Below are 17,433 nucleotides of genomic sequence, written 5' to 3' on the forward strand. Positions count from 1 at the left end.
CGATGTCCTTCTGGTAGCGAGGGGCCCAAAGCTGAACCCAGCACTCGAGGTGCGGCCTCACCGGAGCAGAGCCCAGGGGGACAAGCACCTCCCTGGTCCTGCTGGCCGCACTACTCCTGGCACAAGCTAAAAAAAAAAAATGAGGGCTGCTCCTGCTGAATGACAGTTGTTATTTTAGTTCTTGCATTCAAAGTAAGTACTTGTTCTGATTACTGAGGCTGTTGGATGTTAGCCACAAGAGATGCAAATACTCTAAAGCTTAGCACAAACATACTAAGATTCAGGTCTTATTTAATACACTTGTTGAAATTAAACCTGTTAGGAAAAAATGTTTTGCCAAACAATGAGGAATTAAAAACGGTAACAATGCTGGAAGCTATTTTGTTTGACTTTCCAAATACGATTAATCTGGATGAGTATCACTGCCTTGAAGAGGATTTCATTATCTCACTAAATAATGTTCATACTACTTTTCTAGCAAGGAACAGATTTGTCTGGAAAACAGCTGGGAATTTACAGAACCCCTTGATGTCCTCTGAGAGCTTCCTTTCTATGTACTTCCCTTTTCTTTGAGATCAGTTTCTAAAATTTTCACTGCTTTTGCTTGATTTGAGGAACATAGGTGCTTTTCCCTTCCACTACCCCCAGACTGCTGTAAATTTTCCTTTACGTGGTTGTCTCATATTATAAGATCTTCCTTCCTGTAGCACTTATCAGATCTCAGAGGTAACCGCAGTCTCTTAAGCACGCTTATTCCTTGACTTAGTATTCAGATCCCAGTTGAGTATTTACTAGTGAAATAATGCTATCTGGTGTCACTTTGCCTTAGATTCATAAGCTAAATGGAAGGTCTGACTTGTTTCCTGTCCATATTCTGTTGATCAGTTAATGAGGTTTAAATTCAGGAAAACTATTTCATGAAAGCAGGAAAAATGTCCTTTAGCTTTAGCATATTGACTCAGCAGACTTTCCCGTTGACCCTAAAATTCTGAATGCATCCACTTTTTTTCCCCACTTCTCTGAACTTCCGAGTCTGACACGCAGAATTGCAATTCAAGGAAGTATCTTGGAGGTGAAGGGACCAGTGGTTACACTTTCTTGTTTGACTTGAAACGAAGTAGAGAGTTTGTACGCAGTGCAATCTTTTTTTCCCCTCTGTTTCAGGAAACACTCCCTGGTTTTAAGTGGATTGGAAGTAGAGTAAAAGATCTCCTAGATAATGGAAAAGAAGTTCTCTTTGCCTTTGAAGAGTCTATCGGTATGTATATGACTATCACTCTAAAATGTCAAGGACTGTGCTGCAGAAATGTAACTAAGAAGGAGTGGTTTTGTTTGTGAAAACAAACACACAAGTACTGCTTGTTGTCTATTCTTCTTGTTGCTAGTATTGGTATTTTGCTCTCATCAAATAAACTTGACAACTATCATAGTAAATGCTGTTAAATACTTATGATCCCATCAGATCTCTGGTCCTGATTACTGTTCTTGTGCAGTTCCCTGACGCAAACCTGTTCTAATGAAGGTCCCAAGAGCCAAACTACTGCTGCTTCATAGCATTTTAGCCAAGGTTAATTTACTTCCTACTTCACAAACAGCCTGTAGGAAATCTAGCCGTGGGCAGTAATGGTGTTAGCTGCCTTATGGAGCTGTGTGAATATTCCTGCTGACCTCGCCTTGCTCTATTTGCCTTGGTAAGCTTGCTGACACCACTCGTCAGTACAGAACTGCACCGTGAACATTTCCGCTGTAGGGATTCTCCGCTTCTTAGGGCGAGTGGCAGCTTTTTAGGATAGCATATTCACATACAGTAAGTCATTTGAAAAGGAAACCTTTTTTGAAGAGTGTGTGTATTCCGTATCGGTTTCCTCCACTAGTCATAAAACTCCAGAAGCTTTAAACAATGAGGAGTTAAGATCTTGCTCATGAATAATCCCTTTGGAAAGAAGGCAGACTGGCACTACTGTGGAGCACTGTTTTTTAGGTTACCAAATCTGTATCGATAGGGATTCCTTTGATTCACATTACTGGCAAGACTGTTTGCAATATTGCTGTGCTTGCACAGAACAAGGAAATTGATATGTTTAGCACTGTACTCTGAGAGATCCCCTCAGACAACAGATGTTATCAGTCCGGATTCAATTGATTATAGTATGTATCTTTCTATCCCTTTAACCCTAAGTTAACTAGATTTCTTGGAGGAGGGCAACAACATGCAGTAATAAAAAGCTTACATATATTGGCCAATATTCATTTATGTGAAACAGGGTTAAAATTTCACGGAATAAATCAGTATAATAGTATGTCAACTTAGTTTTCCACAATCAGGTTTTTGTTTCTAGGCTTCATGTGTGGCACGTCAGTGTTGGATAAAGACGGTGTAAGTGCAGCTGTGGTGATAGCTGAAATGGCAACCTACCTGGAAAGCAAGAACCTGTCACTGGCACAGAAACTCATTGAGGTATATGAAACGTAAGTTGTGTTTTTCATTAATATGTTTTATCTGGCTATTTTGGACGTAGTGGCATGAGGGGAGGTTCAGACTGGACACTAGGAAAAAATTCTTTGCTGTGGTGGCGCTCAAACAGCGGAATGGGCTTCCTGGTGAGGTGGTTGATGCCCCATGCTCGTCATTGTTCAAGAGGATGATTTGGATAATGCCCTTCATAGTATGCTCTAACTTATGGTTAGCCCTGAAGTGGTCAGGCACTTGGACTTGATGTTCTTAGTTCAGTTGAAAGGGACCCACAGTTCTGTTCTAAACCGTTGGCTTTTATTTCTTTGTAACTGAAATCTGTACTGGAATTTAAAAATGCCTTGAGATGTTTTGAGTAATGCAAAAAATCTGCTTCAGAGGCCAAATATTTCCCTATAAATATCTGTGTTCCCACAGCTGTGAGAGCTGAATTCTTTTTCTGTTGTTTTTCCAAACAGGGACTGACCTTAGATACCAAACGTGCAGGCAACTTCTGAATCTTTTAACTGAAAAAAATCATCTTCTTGTAGGTATGGATATCACATATCAAAGACTTCCTATTTCTTGTGCTATGATCCTCCTACTATCAAAAGGATATTTGAGAAGCTTCGGAACTTTGATGCCCCTCAGTCTTACCCAAAGTTTTGTGGTATTTACAATATATTACACGTACGAGATATTACCACTGGCTATGATAGCAGCCAGCCGAATAAGAAATCGGTGAGTTACAAAGTATTTTTGCAGGAGAGGTTCTGTGTTGGAAGAGGTTGAAAGTTAAATGCACCCGAAGTAATACAGTTTTGTCATTTGTGTAGGTGCTGCCGGTGAGTAAAAGCAGTCAGATGATCACTTTTACATTTCAAAATGGTTGTGTTGCCACCCTTCGGACAAGTGGAACGGAACCAAAGATCAAGTACTACGCAGAGATGTGCGCGCTGCCTGAACAGAGGTCAGTAGCAGGACTGTGTGCACGTGTTTCAAGGTGCCTTCGGGCTGAAAGGACAGCACTGAGGCATCCGTTCCTCTGCGGAGAGGGATTCCTCTGCTGCTGCTTCCTTAGAGGCCTTAGCTGGCCGTTCCAGCCTCTTAACTGGCCAGAGTGATGCACGTTCCTGCTCATAAGAGAGCCCCTCTGTCTATAGTGGATAAGCCAAAAATTGAATTTTAAGCATCTGCTACTGTAGGAGACTTCTTTTATTAACCCAGTTGCTCATTCTCTTGAAATTAAAATGTAATGAAGTTGTGCTGCTGCTGACAAGTATACTTAAACCCAGGTGGATTCCTATTGCATTTGGGAATCTGCTGTGTTGCTTCAAGGTACTAGATAGTAATTAGAGGACTGTCCCCTTTTGATAACCACGTGGCTTTAGCTTCTTTGGTTAAAAAAAATGTTTTTGAAATCATACTTTTTTGAAATGCTGTAAACAGAGGTGCAGATGAGTATCTTAGGTTCTCAGCCTAGCTGAGATGGAGCAGAGAACTTGAAAATAGCACAAAGGAGCCTCTAATTCAGTATTTGTTTCTACTTATGGGCAGGAATTCAGAATGAACGTATTTTTATCACTGCATGTTTTGGTCAGATAGAGGCAGGCAGTGGATAATGGAAGTTTGGCTTTACTTGTAAAAATGTGCATGTGAGTGGATGCACAGGTCCATGCCTAGACAGGTTTCCAGAGGATGCTGAATTATCCTGTAAAAAAAAAAAAACTGTTGCTTGCTATGTGAAGTGTCTAACACAGCTAGAGCCCATCTTCTGAATCATCTTTTTGAATTGAGTATGGAATAACAGCAGAAGTGGTAGGAGTTCTACACCCCAGTTTTCTGAATGACAGCTCTTACCCAGTAAATGCAAGCTTCTGGTAAGAGAGCTTGCTGATCGTCTGCTCTAGCAATGCGCTTTGTTTGTGAGAGTAGGGAGATTCTCAATTCGGTTGGAACATGCTTCCATAAACCTGGAAGCGGGCAAGGTACCATCTGATGTCAGCTGCTGAAGAAAAGGTAAGATATGGTTGAGGCAAACGGCTGCACCAGCAAGGAGGAAATGAAGGCTGGAAATACTGCCCCTAACCTAACAGAGGGCCAGACAAGTAGGAGTAGTGGATAGAGAACCAAAGTACTTGTGATGCTTTGATGCATCTGTTGGGCTTTTGCTGTTAGTTCTGGTAAGTCAGCAAAATACAACGACCTCTAATTCCAGCAGTGCTGCTGGTTAATGGCAATCGTGACCTGGAATGTGGAATTGAAAAGCTTTCAAGCTTCCCTGGTTCAAGGCATAAGATGTTCTTTAGGTGCTTCGAAACGTACTTGTCTCCGTAATTGCTTTGCAAGTATTTCTGGGTTTCTGTTTATCGATTATTCTTAAAAGCTGAGCATCAGGAAAGTCGGTTTTGTTGCAGCATTTGGGGTGTATTTTTAAAAGGAGGTGGTGACCCTAAGGGCATTGATATATTGCAAGCTCTGTACATGAGCAAAGCCCATGTAAATAAAAAGCCTGTTTTGCCTCTTTAAAAACAGGCTGAGTTCCCCTTCCTCCTGTGAGACTTCCAGGGTAGGAAAGGGAGTATACAGCTTTAAATTGGGAAAGTATCAGTGTGTTAGGATGTTGTATTGTGAGCAGTGGCACTTCGCCTGAGTACTCTATCCCCTTAATTTGAATTTCGGTCAAAATACAATCACATACCCGTGAAGGGTAGCTGAACTCTGTGTAGAGAAGAATACAGGGCACCTACCTCTTCTATTAGTAGCTCATTCTGACTTTTTAATCAATGGATAATCAGTGTCTTAGCAGTTTTGTGTGGGCTTTGCAGCAGTTAGTTCCTGTGTTCTCTTGGCTGGGAAAATTATCACCCTCTAGTGGCGATTGTCAGAAATCCACCAGATTTACCGAGCTACAGGAAAGTAGCTTGTTAAAGCAAGCAGGTTGGAGTCGTTCCGTGTAGGAAACATAAGAAAACTACTCCGTCACCAGCAGATCTTGCTGTATTTTAATTGATATTTTAAATAGATGCTTGGTGTTAACCTCTGACATCTTATTCCCTTTCTAGTGACAGAACCGTGCTGGAAGAAGAACTTCAGAAGCTTATTGGGGCTTTGATTGAGAATTTTCTTGAGCCTGACAAGAACGGACTGATCTGGCGCTCCGCTTAGGTCTCCTGGTTAAAGAAGTGACCGCTTGCACTGCGTTATGTCAGACAAAGGAACCAAGAACAGGACTTGATTGAATACGTGTGCGTGTGTGTGTGTGTTTAAACAAGCAGCTACGTTTTTATTCTATAACGAAGAAGCATCCTTTTGTCAGAACTCTGGGCTAGCAAACTAGGATACACGGAGAAAGTGAAAGGGGTGGAATTTATTACCTAGACTTTCCTCTTCTTTTGACCAAAAGACTAATTGACCTGCACCAATGCAAATGAACTGCCACAGCAGCTTTAAAACAGTTGTCTGTAGTTGTCGGGGTCTCGTCTTAAACTAATTTCAGGTATCCAGTACCTCTTGTGTGAAAAGGCTTTAAAACGGAATAGTCGTAGTGTTTGAAGGAAGCGATCGCCCCAAGCTGACAAAAAAAAAAAAGCCTGCTTCTTCCTAGCTGTTCTGCGTGAATGTTGGTGGCGTTTTTACAGGTCTTAATTTCCAAATCTGTTGAAGTAGAATTCAGTGCTTAGCATACCTTGTTTAGACGAGTTGTTCCGATACAACATTTTTCGGCTACCTAAGTATCCTTCTGTTGTTAAAGGTGCTCTTGGTGTGGTGTTTCTTTCCTGTGTGCATCTTAAAATATTTACCAGAGAGTGAAACAATAGTGGCAACACATGCAGTTCCACTTGCAGTCTGTTTTTTGAGTTCCGTGGTGCCTTTCCGAGGCTTCTAAAGGAGTAGAAACTTGGCCGTTTCTTGGTTAAACTGCCTGTTCTAACTACTACAGGCTTTATAGCTGTTTTTGTTTTTTTTTTTTTTGTCCCGTATCTTTGAAGGGACTTAAGACTTTTTGTTTAATAAAGGTTTCAGAAATTCAGTAACTTCATATGAAAATTCCAGTTAGTGACTTTTTTTGGGACTTTTTTGGTTTTGACGGCTTGAAGTCATAATGTCTATATATTTAAAGAAATAAAAGGGGAGGGAGAATGGAGGTGAGACTTTTTTTTTTTGCTAAATCTTGTTTTTTAAATCTTATTTTTTGTCACATCTTATAAACTACCTTCTGTATTCTTTTAAGGCACAATTTTTACTTCTCACTATTTTCTGTCTTTGCTTGAGCAGAAAGATTCTCTTAATCGCTTTTTTCTAAAAAAAAAAAGATAAAACAGTAAAAAAAAAAAAGTAATACTGATACAGAAGCACGTAGATGTCTACCAATTCAAAATACGAAAGCCATCTTTTGGCATAGGAAAGCTCTTGAAGCTGCTTTAACTGAAACAACACTGAGGAAAAACTGGATATTGATTAACTGAGAACAATACTCATTGACATTTGCTACTAAATTGCTAACAGCCTTCAGAATAAAGTCAGTGATCTTGTGGGCACCTGTCCACTCTCTTTACAGTAATTAAAGAAAAGAAATAGGTTGAAAACTGAACACTTGAGCTCTGTATTGAAGGTTACTTGGGAAGAACCTAAGATGCACTTAAGGTAAAGCCATTGCTTTGCCCCTGTTAAGTATCTAAACTTGTCCTCCATCTTCTTGTCCCTCGCAGCTTGATGCCGTAGGACCGTGCAGAGTGGTTTTGTATGTGTTGCACCTAGATGGCTTTAAAAGAGCACCGAGGTTTCTCCGTCTGTGCGGGTATTGGGTGTTTCATGCTGATAGAAGCTTTGCACTATAACCGTGGATAAGTATTTTTGCTGTATGTGAATGTACATGTACCGCAGAAAGTCTGTGTTGCACAAATTCTTATTTACCACCAATATTTATTTATTTTTTATTTTAAGAGAAAACGTTTCCAAAATGTTCTGCAATGGAGTGAAATGTATCTAATGCCAAAAACCTCTTTTTTTTTCCTGATTGTACGCGTGACTGATGTGATGAGGAAAATGGGTGAAAGCATTTACACTTGGAGTATACTTATTGTATTGTACAGCTCTGGGTAGGTATCGGAAGGAGTGAAGGCGTAACTTTGATGCTTTGCCTTCAGTTTTCACAAAAAGGTTCGAACCTGGCTCCTGCTCTGACTGCACTGAATTCGAAGGAGGTCTTGCCATTTCTTCGCCCGGCAGCAGAATCAAAACCTTGGATGGTTTGGATTTTGCTGTTAAATACCCTACTGGTAGCTCAAAGAGAACAAGTCACTTGGAACCACGAGTAAAGGTTAAAGCTGTAAAAAGCATAACGTGTGAGATGAGGCCAGCCGTGTGTGTATTGTAGCAGTTAGCGTTAGGAGTTGTCTTGTGACTTAACGATTGTGTTCCTACGAAGCGCAGGAATCTGCAATTTCCCAGAGGTCTGCTTTATCAGTAGGCAAGAGCTATAAATGCAGTATGGAAGAGAATTGTGAGTATATTTTCAAATCGTCGCTCTTAGAAGTTGGCTACTGTTCATGATCTAAATATCTTTAGTAAAAAGAACAACACAGGGAGTTAAGGATCTAGGATTCTAAGTTATAGATGTAGTAGTGCTCTTGGAATGACAGCAACAGGCACAACATATTGAATGTATTTTAAGGGTATAGTAACTATTGCTGTTCTTAAACTGCTGCTACCCTTGTTTTCCTACCGTATTTGAACCGTTTGATATATTTATACTGTTCCATTTGAGGAACTATTTTCCCTTATCTCCTCCCGTTTGCCTTGTCTCCCTTACTTTTACTGTGAAGGACTGTAATTCTCTTATTTCGGTGTCCTGTACCTTCCTTGTACAGCGTGTCAGTTTGTTGGGCTTGTGCACAATCTTCTTCAGTTCCTGGCTGTCCTTTCTTACTTTTCAGGCAAGAACAAAAGCTTTTCGAACTTGAGTAGGAAGCAGGTGATAGATCAAATACATTCTGGATGTTGTTTACTAGGTGCTTCCAGTTTAAATGCAGCTCTTTCAAAGTTTGTCTACAGCAAGTCATCAGCCTAAACTGCAATCATACTGCTGATTGTTTTTTAGCATTTAGGGGGGATTGTTTCTGTGTTTTCTCTTTTTGATGTGACAGGCTTAATCCCTGTCTCACTCAGATGTGTGGTAAAATTGTATTTCCAAGGGCCTAGGAGAGGAACTTTATAAGTACAGGGAACTTGCCAGGCAAAGTTGGATGTCCGTGAGCTTCTAGCCAGCTTTTTTATTCTAGTTGTGATACAGTGTGCAGTCTGTGACTTGAATAGCTTCAAGTGGTACTCATGTCTTTCCTTCTGCAACTCTAAAGGATGCTTCCACGGCATGAGTCAAACAGGCTTGTGCAGAAGAGAAGGAAGGAACGTGTTTAACACTGGAGAGTTCAACTGGAAGGTCCACATAAAGCTTGAGGTGGTGTAGCCCCCATTTTGCATTTGCTGTTGATGCAGAGTCCTGTTTAAATGGGGGGCCAGTCTGCTTCGCTTGCCCTCCCCGCAGCGTGGACCCCAGCAGCACGCATCTCGAAGGGAGCCTTGGCTGAACGGGAACTGGCATCTTGCCTGAGGAGGTCCCCTAATGTCCTACATTTTAAATGCCTAACTTTTTTCTAAAGAGGGGAAGTACTTAATTTACACTGCAAATTTACATGATGCAAATAAGAATTAAAATTCGGTGGTTTTCTATTTCAGACATAGAGGTGACTTACAACGTGCAGTGCCTGCTGCCTGGAGGCCTTTTACCCACCTTGGGCGGTTGTTGACCGATCTCAAGCAGTTGCAGGGATCCTCCCAACTAAAGATAAGCGAGTTGCAATCTATGGCCTTGCTCCCTGGTGTAGCAGTACTCAGGTAGCGCTTTGCGTCTCCTCTTTGGCTCCTGAGGCATTAGGGAGTTCGGTTTCTGTTTTAAATACCATGGTGATGCTGAGCTCTGCGCTGAGGCTTTAAACGTGGGCTCCTGTGTCTGAGAAACAGATGAAGCCCTTTGCAAATAATCTGGCGTGCTCAGTCCTGGCTGCAGGACACCTCGGAACCAGGCTTCACTGGGCCGTGAAGGGCTGGGCCCAGTGCCTGCAGAGATGAGATGTTTCCTGCGACCGGTGAGCCCTGGTGAATAAAGTTGAAGACTTAAGCGGATGTTCTCTTTAATCTTAAAATTTTTATTGTCGTTATTTCATCTTTCCCCTCTTTTTCCCATCTGTTCTTCCCCACCTAAGCAAGGGGGGCTGTTCGCATGGTGACGTTTGGATGACTAAAGTCTGTCTTGCCACCAGACTCCTGGTGCACAGGACGCTTGCTCTCCTTCCCCACCCTCCGCGTGCTCAGTAGTAGCTTTGTACGAGGTGGTTGAAGTATCCAAAGTCGCATTGTTCCCTTGTCTAGAGTCCTGGGGGGTTCTGGATCTGTGCTCTTGTTTACCTGGTGTCTGTTCTTCTGTAAAACTAGGGCATATTACAAATAGAGTGAGAATTTGCACTTTTCTGAAGTATTTCTGTGTGTATTGCTATGTGGATTTAGCTGAATGAAGTGTTATAAGTAATAAAATATTCTCTTCGTAGTAGCAATCCTTCCTGTTTCCTCTGTGCTTTTTTAGTCAAACGCTATTGCCCCCAAAACAGCTGGCAGGTAACTGTTCCCACCTTGGAACAGGAACACGGACCGCGTGCCACCTGGAGGACTTGATTTGTGCAATATATTGGTGGGAAATCCTCGCACCCAGCTGCAGGTGGGTCCCGGCCACCCGAAGCCCCGCGGACACCAGCGTTTCCTAAAGCCGTTGGGAGATTTCCCCCCTCCTGACGACGTAGGATCTGGAAACCGCGATGCCATTCCCCCGGGGGCTCAGCACTGAAGGTGCCCCGGGCAGAGCACCGGGGACTGATGCTGCCCCTTACCGCCGACGCCACACGCAGCAGGCAGGAGGAGAACCGAGCTCAGGACCAAGCTGTGGCCGTGCAAGGCAGAGGGTGGCTTAGGGGCAGCCCAAGGATGGGGGAGAGGCTCTGGTGGGTGCCGTGTATATAAATGTGAGGGTTTGGGTTTTTTTTTTCCTCCTTTTTTAGGCAGGAATCAGGAGGAAGAAACAGTGCCCCATGTCTGCAGCTCCTGATTACTCAGGATAATTTAAGACACTGTCTTCATAAATGTGGGAGAGAAAAAGGCTGGGATATATGACACAAAGAGGAGATCAAGGGGACCAGGCTCCAAGAAACGTAAATTGATCAGGTGCAGGTTTAGGACGTTTGGGGCCATAGGGCAGCTGGAGAAGCTGATGTTTTGGGACGAGTTTGTTCGAGGAACCTTAACAGCCCAGCAGGGAGCTGGTGAGGGGAGGGAGAGGCTGTTTGTCAGCCTGCAGGCTACAACTACGCATTGTACAAAGACAAATCCTGTATTTTAAGGCTTCTTTAAAAAACGAAGGTTGGCATAAAATAGGGGCACAGCATCACACCCAGGAGGGTTCCTGCATCCCTTCGGGGACGGCTGCAGACCTCATCCCCAAGACATCTGCCCAGGAATCGTTCCTTTTCCCTGCTTCCCCAGGCTGAACCCCCTCCGCTCCCTGCTCTGGCCCCCCCTGTCCTTCCCCCCAGCTCACCAAAATTAGCCCCGAATCATCCGCCGTGCTGACAGCGCAGCCTTCTAGGGAGAGACTTCAGGACCCCTCTGAGAGCTTCGGGGCTATAAAAAGTGATATGGGGCGCGCAGACAGAGGGGTCAGATGGGCAGGGGAAAGGGGAGCCCCCCTGGCTGTGGGTCGCAGGGCAGGGACCAGGACAGGAGCTGGCAGGATGGGGCTGAGCCTCTGCGGGTTTCCTTCCCTCTTCCCTCCCTCCACCCCTCTGTAGTTGCGGGAGCAGGCGCTGGATGTCCCCAGCAGCCCGTGCCGAGGGACCGGGGCCCCGCTGGGTGCCGCAGCAGGGTGCTGAACCCTCCTCGGGGTGCGGGGACAGCCGGGGCCTGGATGGGGTTTTGGGGTACTGAGGGGCCAGGCACGGTTCAGCAGGGAGGGGAGCAACCCAGGGCCAGGCTCTTCTGTCCTAATTCCCGCTGAATAAGTCCGTTTTTTCCACGAACAGCACCAGCCCCGTGCCCCAGCCCTCACCGCACCGCTTTGCTGGGTGAGGAGATGGAGAGCCTGGAAATTTTGGCACCAGCAGAGCCCCGAGAGGTAAATGCTCCGTGTCCTGCTGCCAGCTCCTGCCTCCTCCTCCAGGTCCGGCTGATGGGGCCCAAACTCCTCCTGGTGTCCTCCCACCTGGGCACAAGGCGCTGCTGAAGCAAGCTCCCCGCTAGGGCTCCGCACCACTCAGGATGTGCACCCTGGAGAGCCCCAGGGTCCTGGGTCTAATCCTGAGCTGGGCCAGGGCAGTGCCCAGAGGGGTGCTGAGCCCCCACCCCTGCCTCCCCCAGCAACTGTCCGCTTTGGGTGGCCAAAAGCTTGGTTTAGCTGATGAAACAATCCTCTTCCTGCGCCAGCTCCCTTCAAACAGCGGAGGGAAATCTGCTTCGGTGCTGGACGGGTCTGTTTGCAACGGGGTCGGGGTCAGAGCGGGGCTGATCCTGCCCGTGCCCAGCACCATCTCCAAGGCTTTGGGACACAGGGGCTGATCCTGAGAACCTCCCCTGCCTGGAGCGTGCCCCTGGCCCTGTCCCAACCCTGTGAGCAGGGCCCCGTGCTGCCAAACCCCCTTCGAAGCTGCTCTTCCCTGCTCTGCAAGCGACCGGGGGGAGCCTGGTGGCACAGGGACACCTGGCAGCCAGGTTATGCCCCCTGCATCACCTCCATCCCATCAGCTTCTCCCCATCCCCAGCATCCCACCTGTCCCCCGTGTGCCAAGAACAAGCTTGAGACAACCTAAAAATCAAGTGATTTTTGGAAGGTGAGCCAGGCTGGGGGAGGTTACTGGAAACCCGTCCTTGCACTCAGCCAGGATTAGGTGAAAGCCCCTGGGGTGCACGAGCATCCCGAGGAGCCGATCTCCAGCCGCAGGAGGGACCTGGCTGCACTGAAAGCAATGGGGTAGGGCAGCCCACCTCTTTTTAGGGTTTTAGGGCTTTTTGTGGGTGAAATGGAGGAAATTTCCATCCTTGGCAGTGGTTGGTGTTGGGCATGCAGGGGACAAAGTCCCTGTAACAGCCCCGATCTATCCTCTTCTGCACAGCCCCCCGGGTCCCATCCTGGATCCAAGCAGGCAGCTCCAAAAACACTGTTTTTGCCCCATTTCATGGCCCTGCCTTGCAGCCAGACAGCAAGGGAAAACTGACAGTACTGCGTACAAACCAAACGGATCTCGGGGCAGGGTTTCTGCCCAACTATGCAGCCCTGAGCACCGACAACACACCAGGATGTGCAGGGGGGAAAAAAGGGAGGAAAAGCAAATCTGGGAGCCCGTGCTGCGTCTTGGAGCACTGCTGGCTTATAAAGAGCTGGGGCTGGAGCCTTGGGGTGCTGAGAGCCACAGAGAGGTTTCATCAGCCTCGTGGAGCCCTCGGCAGAAAGGCCCCGTGCAGAAACGTCGCGGCAATCCCAGCCCTCTCAGCGCACCTCTGGGTTTATGCAAACAAAAAGCACGTTTTGAGCCTCGTTTGGCAGACAAGTCTTCATCTCCCTAATCCAGAGATCTGCCAGCAGGCCCCGGCCGTGGGTTAATCCTCCCGGATTGTCACCCGTGGGCTATGAGCTGTGCAGAACAACGTTCGTGTTAACAAGCCACGAGAATTACGCTCCTCCAGCTGGTTAATTACCCGAGCGCTCGCACCCCGTGTTCGCCCACCTGCCTCCCTGGGCTTAAGGGGCTCTGCCTCTCCGGGGGGCATTGCACGCACCCCAAGGGCTCTGCACGCTCAGGGATGGGGGGCACAGTGCTCCGGACAGCCTTTGCCAAAGGGTTTTGGGGCCAGGAGTCACCCCCCTCGTGAGACATCCCCGTGCCCTCTCCACGGAGCCAACCCGGGACATCGGCACCGCGCGCACGGTCCGAGGGTTGTTCAGCCACCTGCATCGCCTCCCCCATGTCCCCAGCAGTAAAAGCAGTCGAAGTTCCCCCCCGTGCCCTGCTGTGCAAAAGCGGGGGGGGGAACCAGGTCATTGCTGCCCTGGAGGGTCTGCAGCCAGGTGTGCAAATCCATCCTCCTGCCCCTCTCATTGCTCGGGCACCGTGTTTTGGTTGCACGGGGGATTTGCTGAGGTGGGAAAACAGGGGATGAGGTGGGAAAGAGGACAAGGAACGGGGACTGGGATTTCTCCTCTCCAAATTTCCCCGGTAATTCATTGCGTGGGGTGGTGGGACGGGGCCAGAGTCCACAGGGTCCTGGGATAGAAAGAAATCTCCTCCGGAAAGGTCCCTGAAAAGTGACAGATTTCTGCAGGAGCAACTCATCTCGGATGGGCTGAGCTGCGCAGGCACCAAACTGGGGTTTTCCTCGGGATCAGCGCAGAGCCAGGACCCTCTGCAGAGCCCCGGCTCTAGTGTGGGACCAGCTCCTGCTCTGCAGGACCAGCCCAAAGCCCCCAGAAAGCTCGGTTTGACCCGCAGCGCCTTTTCCTTGCATGAATGCAGCCAGGACACCCAGCTCGGCACGCATCCACCCCTCTGCACCGGCTCCCCTGTCCCTACCGGCTCCCCTGCCTCAGCACCGGGCTTGCAAAAGGGGAAAATACAAGGGGAGAAAATGCAAAGGGAGGAAATGCAAAGCACCGTGCACCAGATCCTGTCCTTCCCGGGGCTCTGGGCACAGAAAGATTGTGCTGCCGCTTTTGGCAGAGTTCTGCTGGACGAATCGCCCGGCGCAGGAGCCGAGTACACACACACACACGCACACACGCACGCTCAGGGGTCCAGAAAGCCCCCAAAACACCCCAGCTGCTTCCTTTTCTTGTTTACAAGCCCGACACGCTGCGTACCTGCTGCTCCCTGCAAAACCAGCAGCGGTGCCCAGCACCCCGAAGCAGCCGGCAGTACGGGCACTGCTCCCGGCACGGCACCGAGGATGTCCCCAGCCCTCCGAGGATGCTGAGCCTCCGGGCGCAGCATTTTTAAGGAGCCACTTTGCACGAGCCACAGCTTCATTTGGAAACCCTGCGTGCCGCAGCCCCGCGCCGGTTCTCCCTGCAGCTCTAGGTGCTCAGCAGACCCGGGTGGCTCATGAATTATGGAACAAATACTCCAGAGCGCAAAATTGCTTTGGAGAGCTGCTGTCTGGATGATTTAGCAAGCCCCTGCCTCCCTAACCAGCAAGGGCAGAGACTGAGCTCCGTGCACAAACCCCACAAAAGCGCTCTGCCGCCCCGAAGCAGCCCAGGAAAAGAAGTTTGCGAGCACCAGCAAAACTCTGTGCTTCCAGGGAGCCCGCGGCTGCCTGCCTGCCTCTGGAGAACCAACCGCAATAACCAGCGGATATCCGGAACCCCCTGCAAGAAGCTTTAGAGAGAATAGACGATACGAGGGATGCAGCTTTCAATATATTTGCTGTAGGATATAGTAACAGGCACGGTTCTAAAGCAAACACGGGCAGGTGCACTAGAGCTGGAGCTTTTGCTTCGCTCGTTTTAAATTACGAAGTGCTGAGACAGCCTAGTCTAGGAGATAGGTTAGAGTCCGAAAAGAGCTGCCCCCGCGTGTCCCGGGGAACATGCATGCAGCCCGCGGAGGCGATTCCCGCACGGCTGCATCGTTTTGTGCCTGGAAAGAAATGGAAGTGGTGTCAAACAAAGGAAAATCGGTCAATGGGCTGGGAAAAGCACGTCGTTACTCAGGGGAGGGCAGCTGGCTCGTGCTTTTTCCTCCAGGTGTGGAGCAAGAAACAAAAAGGAGGGAAAAAAAAAGGAGCAATCAAGCCAAGTTTCGCCTTAGTCAAATACAAATCTAATAGGAAAGAGCTGTACATGGTCAAAGTCAAGTCCGGGCTCCGGGAACGTCCAGGACAGTTTCAGGTACGGCCCGCAGCTCCCCAGGACGTGCCCAACACTCACGTGTGCGCTGCGAGTCCGACACGGGGACCGGCGTGGGGAGGACGTGCGGGGAGCGGCTCCTAATCCACGGTGCCACCGGGGCTCTGTCCCAGCCCTCACTTTGCCCGCACGCGCATGGGGACAGGGGAGAGGATCTGTCCCATTGGGATGGGATGGAGCAGGGCGTGGGGGCGAGCCAGTCCGGAGCCCTCCGAGGGGCGATGCTGCCCGCTTGGACGCATCCCAGCGTGGGCATGCGCAGCATCCCCAGGGGTGGCTCTGCCTCCGGAGCGCTGCCACGGCACCGGGATGGGGTCGGGGAGGATGCCGGGGATGGAGGCGTCGAGGGGCAGCGTGATGGGTGGGTTTTGGGGTGCCGTCAGAGGCCGGGGGTGCCGGCGGCGCTGGTGCGGCGTGGATCGGCGTCCTGCTCGTAGCGGTAGTGGTAGCCCTCCATCTGGTCGCGGCAGGCTTCCCGCAGGTTGTGCAGCCAGCGCTTGATGCCGCGGCGGTTCAGGTAGAGCACCATGAGGAAGACGATGCCGATGAGGGCCAGCACGATGCCGAAGAAGACGTAGGAGGCCGTCTCCAGCCTCCCGGCCTCGCCGCCCTCGGAGGCCGCGCAGCCCAACCCTTCGAGCCGCAGGCGCACCAGCGAGGCCCCGCGCAGCGGAGGAGGCCCGGCGCAGCGCAGGCTTCGAGCGTCGGGCACGCGGGCGGCGGCGGATTGCAGCCAAGCCAGCAGCGGGCGCAGGGCGCAGTCGCAGCGCAGCGGGTTGGCTCCCAGGGACACCCGCAGCCCCCGCAGCCCCGGCGCCTCCAAGCTACGCAGCTCGGCGGCCGCCAGCCGCTGCAGCGAGTTGTTGCGGAGGTCCAGCTCCTCCAGGCCGGCGGGCAGCAGGGTGGTCGGCAGCGCCCGCAGCTCGTTGCCCGCCAGCTCCAGGCGCCGCAGGCTGAGGTTGCGCAGCGCCGAGGCGAGCTGCTCCTCCAGCGGGGCGGCCAGCAGCGCCTGGTTGAGCTGCAGCGTGCGCAGCAGCGGGGCGCCCGCGAAGGCGCCCGAAGCCACCGAGAGCAACGGGTTGTGGCTCAGGTCGAGGGTCCGCAAGGCCGGCAGCCCCTGCAGGGCCATGTCCTCGATGGCCTGGATGTTGTCGTGGCGCAGGCGGAGCAGGCGGAGGTCGGGCAGCGGGCGGGCGGCGAAGGCGGCTCTGCGCAGCACGCTCAGGTTGCTGCCGGCGATGCTCAGGTTGTGCACGGAGGCCGGCAGCTCCCTCGGCGGCTCGTCCAGCCGCTCGTAGCGGCACTGCACCAGCTCGGGGGTGGCCACGCAGTAGCAGGGGGACGGGCAGCCCCCGGGGGCGGCGGCGGGGGGCAAGGCCAGGGGCAGCAGGGCGAGCCCCAGCCAGGGCAGCCAGCGCCCGCCCGCCGCCCGCGCCTGCCTGCGGGCCATGCTCGGCACCCGGGCATGCAGGGGTTGGGGGGTGGGGGGGGGGGTCCGGGCCGGGCCGGGGTGGGGGGTGGGGGGCCGCCGAGCTGCCTCCCTTCCTGCCCCCCCGGGGCCGAGCAGGCTCCGCAGCTCGCTGCCCGCAGCCGGCGGCTCTGCTGGAAGCGCCGGGCGAGCCGCTGCCCAAATCGGGCTGGGGGCGGGAGGAGGAGGAGGAGGAGGAGGAGGAGGGGAGGAGGGGGAGGAGAAGAGGAGGAGGAGGAGGAAGAGGGGGAGGAGGGGGGGGCTGCCGGAGCGCTGCGGGCTGGGCGGAGGAGAGCGGCGGGCGGCTGCCGTCGGGGGTGCGGTGCCGCTGGTGCCCGGCTCGGCTCAGCCCGGTTCCGTTCAGCCCGACTCAGTTCAGCGTGGCTTGGTTCAGCTCGGCTCGGCTCAGCCCGGCTCGGTTCAACATGTCTCGGTTCAGCCCGGCTCGGTTCATCATGTCTCGGTTCAGCCCGGGTCGGCTCAGCCCGGTTCGGCTCAGCCCGGCTCAGT

General features: G+C 50.6%; 2 protein-coding genes across 3 annotated transcripts in view; one reads left to right on the plus strand and one right to left on the minus strand.

Annotated features, from left to right (window-relative positions):
• PGM2L1 (phosphoglucomutase 2 like 1) overlaps positions 1-10,065 on the plus strand; it is a 37,215-nt gene extending 27,150 nt beyond the window's left edge. For both annotated transcript variants that reach the window (XM_083834364.1, XM_083834365.1), the window contains exons 10-14: positions 1,165-1,258; positions 2,340-2,469; positions 3,004-3,193; positions 3,289-3,422; positions 5,518-10,065. In XM_083834364.1, coding sequence (XP_083690490.1) covers positions 1,165-1,258; positions 2,340-2,469; positions 3,004-3,193; positions 3,289-3,422; positions 5,518-5,620 — 651 coding nt within the window. In that variant the 3' untranslated portion in view covers positions 5,621-10,065. The remainder of the gene's footprint in view (positions 1-1,164; positions 1,259-2,339; positions 2,470-3,003; positions 3,194-3,288; positions 3,423-5,517) is intronic.
• TPBGL (trophoblast glycoprotein like) lies at positions 6,408-16,956 on the minus strand. Its single transcript, XM_083834387.1, has one exon. It carries the CDS (start codon positions 16,903-16,905, stop codon positions 15,835-15,837), a length of 1,071 nt encoding a protein of 356 aa, XP_083690513.1. The 5' UTR covers positions 16,906-16,956; the 3' UTR covers positions 6,408-15,834.
• Positions 16,957-17,433: the final 477 nt, after the last annotated feature.

Source organism: Anser anser (genome assembly GCF_964211835.1).
Source record: "Anser anser genome assembly, chromosome: 1".
In the NCBI taxonomy this organism is placed as follows: Eukaryota; Metazoa; Chordata; class Aves; order Anseriformes; family Anatidae; genus Anser; species Anser anser.

Coding starts and splice junctions, on each gene's coding strand:
- TPBGL (XM_083834387.1), bottom strand. CDS start 16,905: ATGGCCCGCAGGCAGGCGCGGGCGGCGGGCGGGCGCTGGCTGCCCTGG.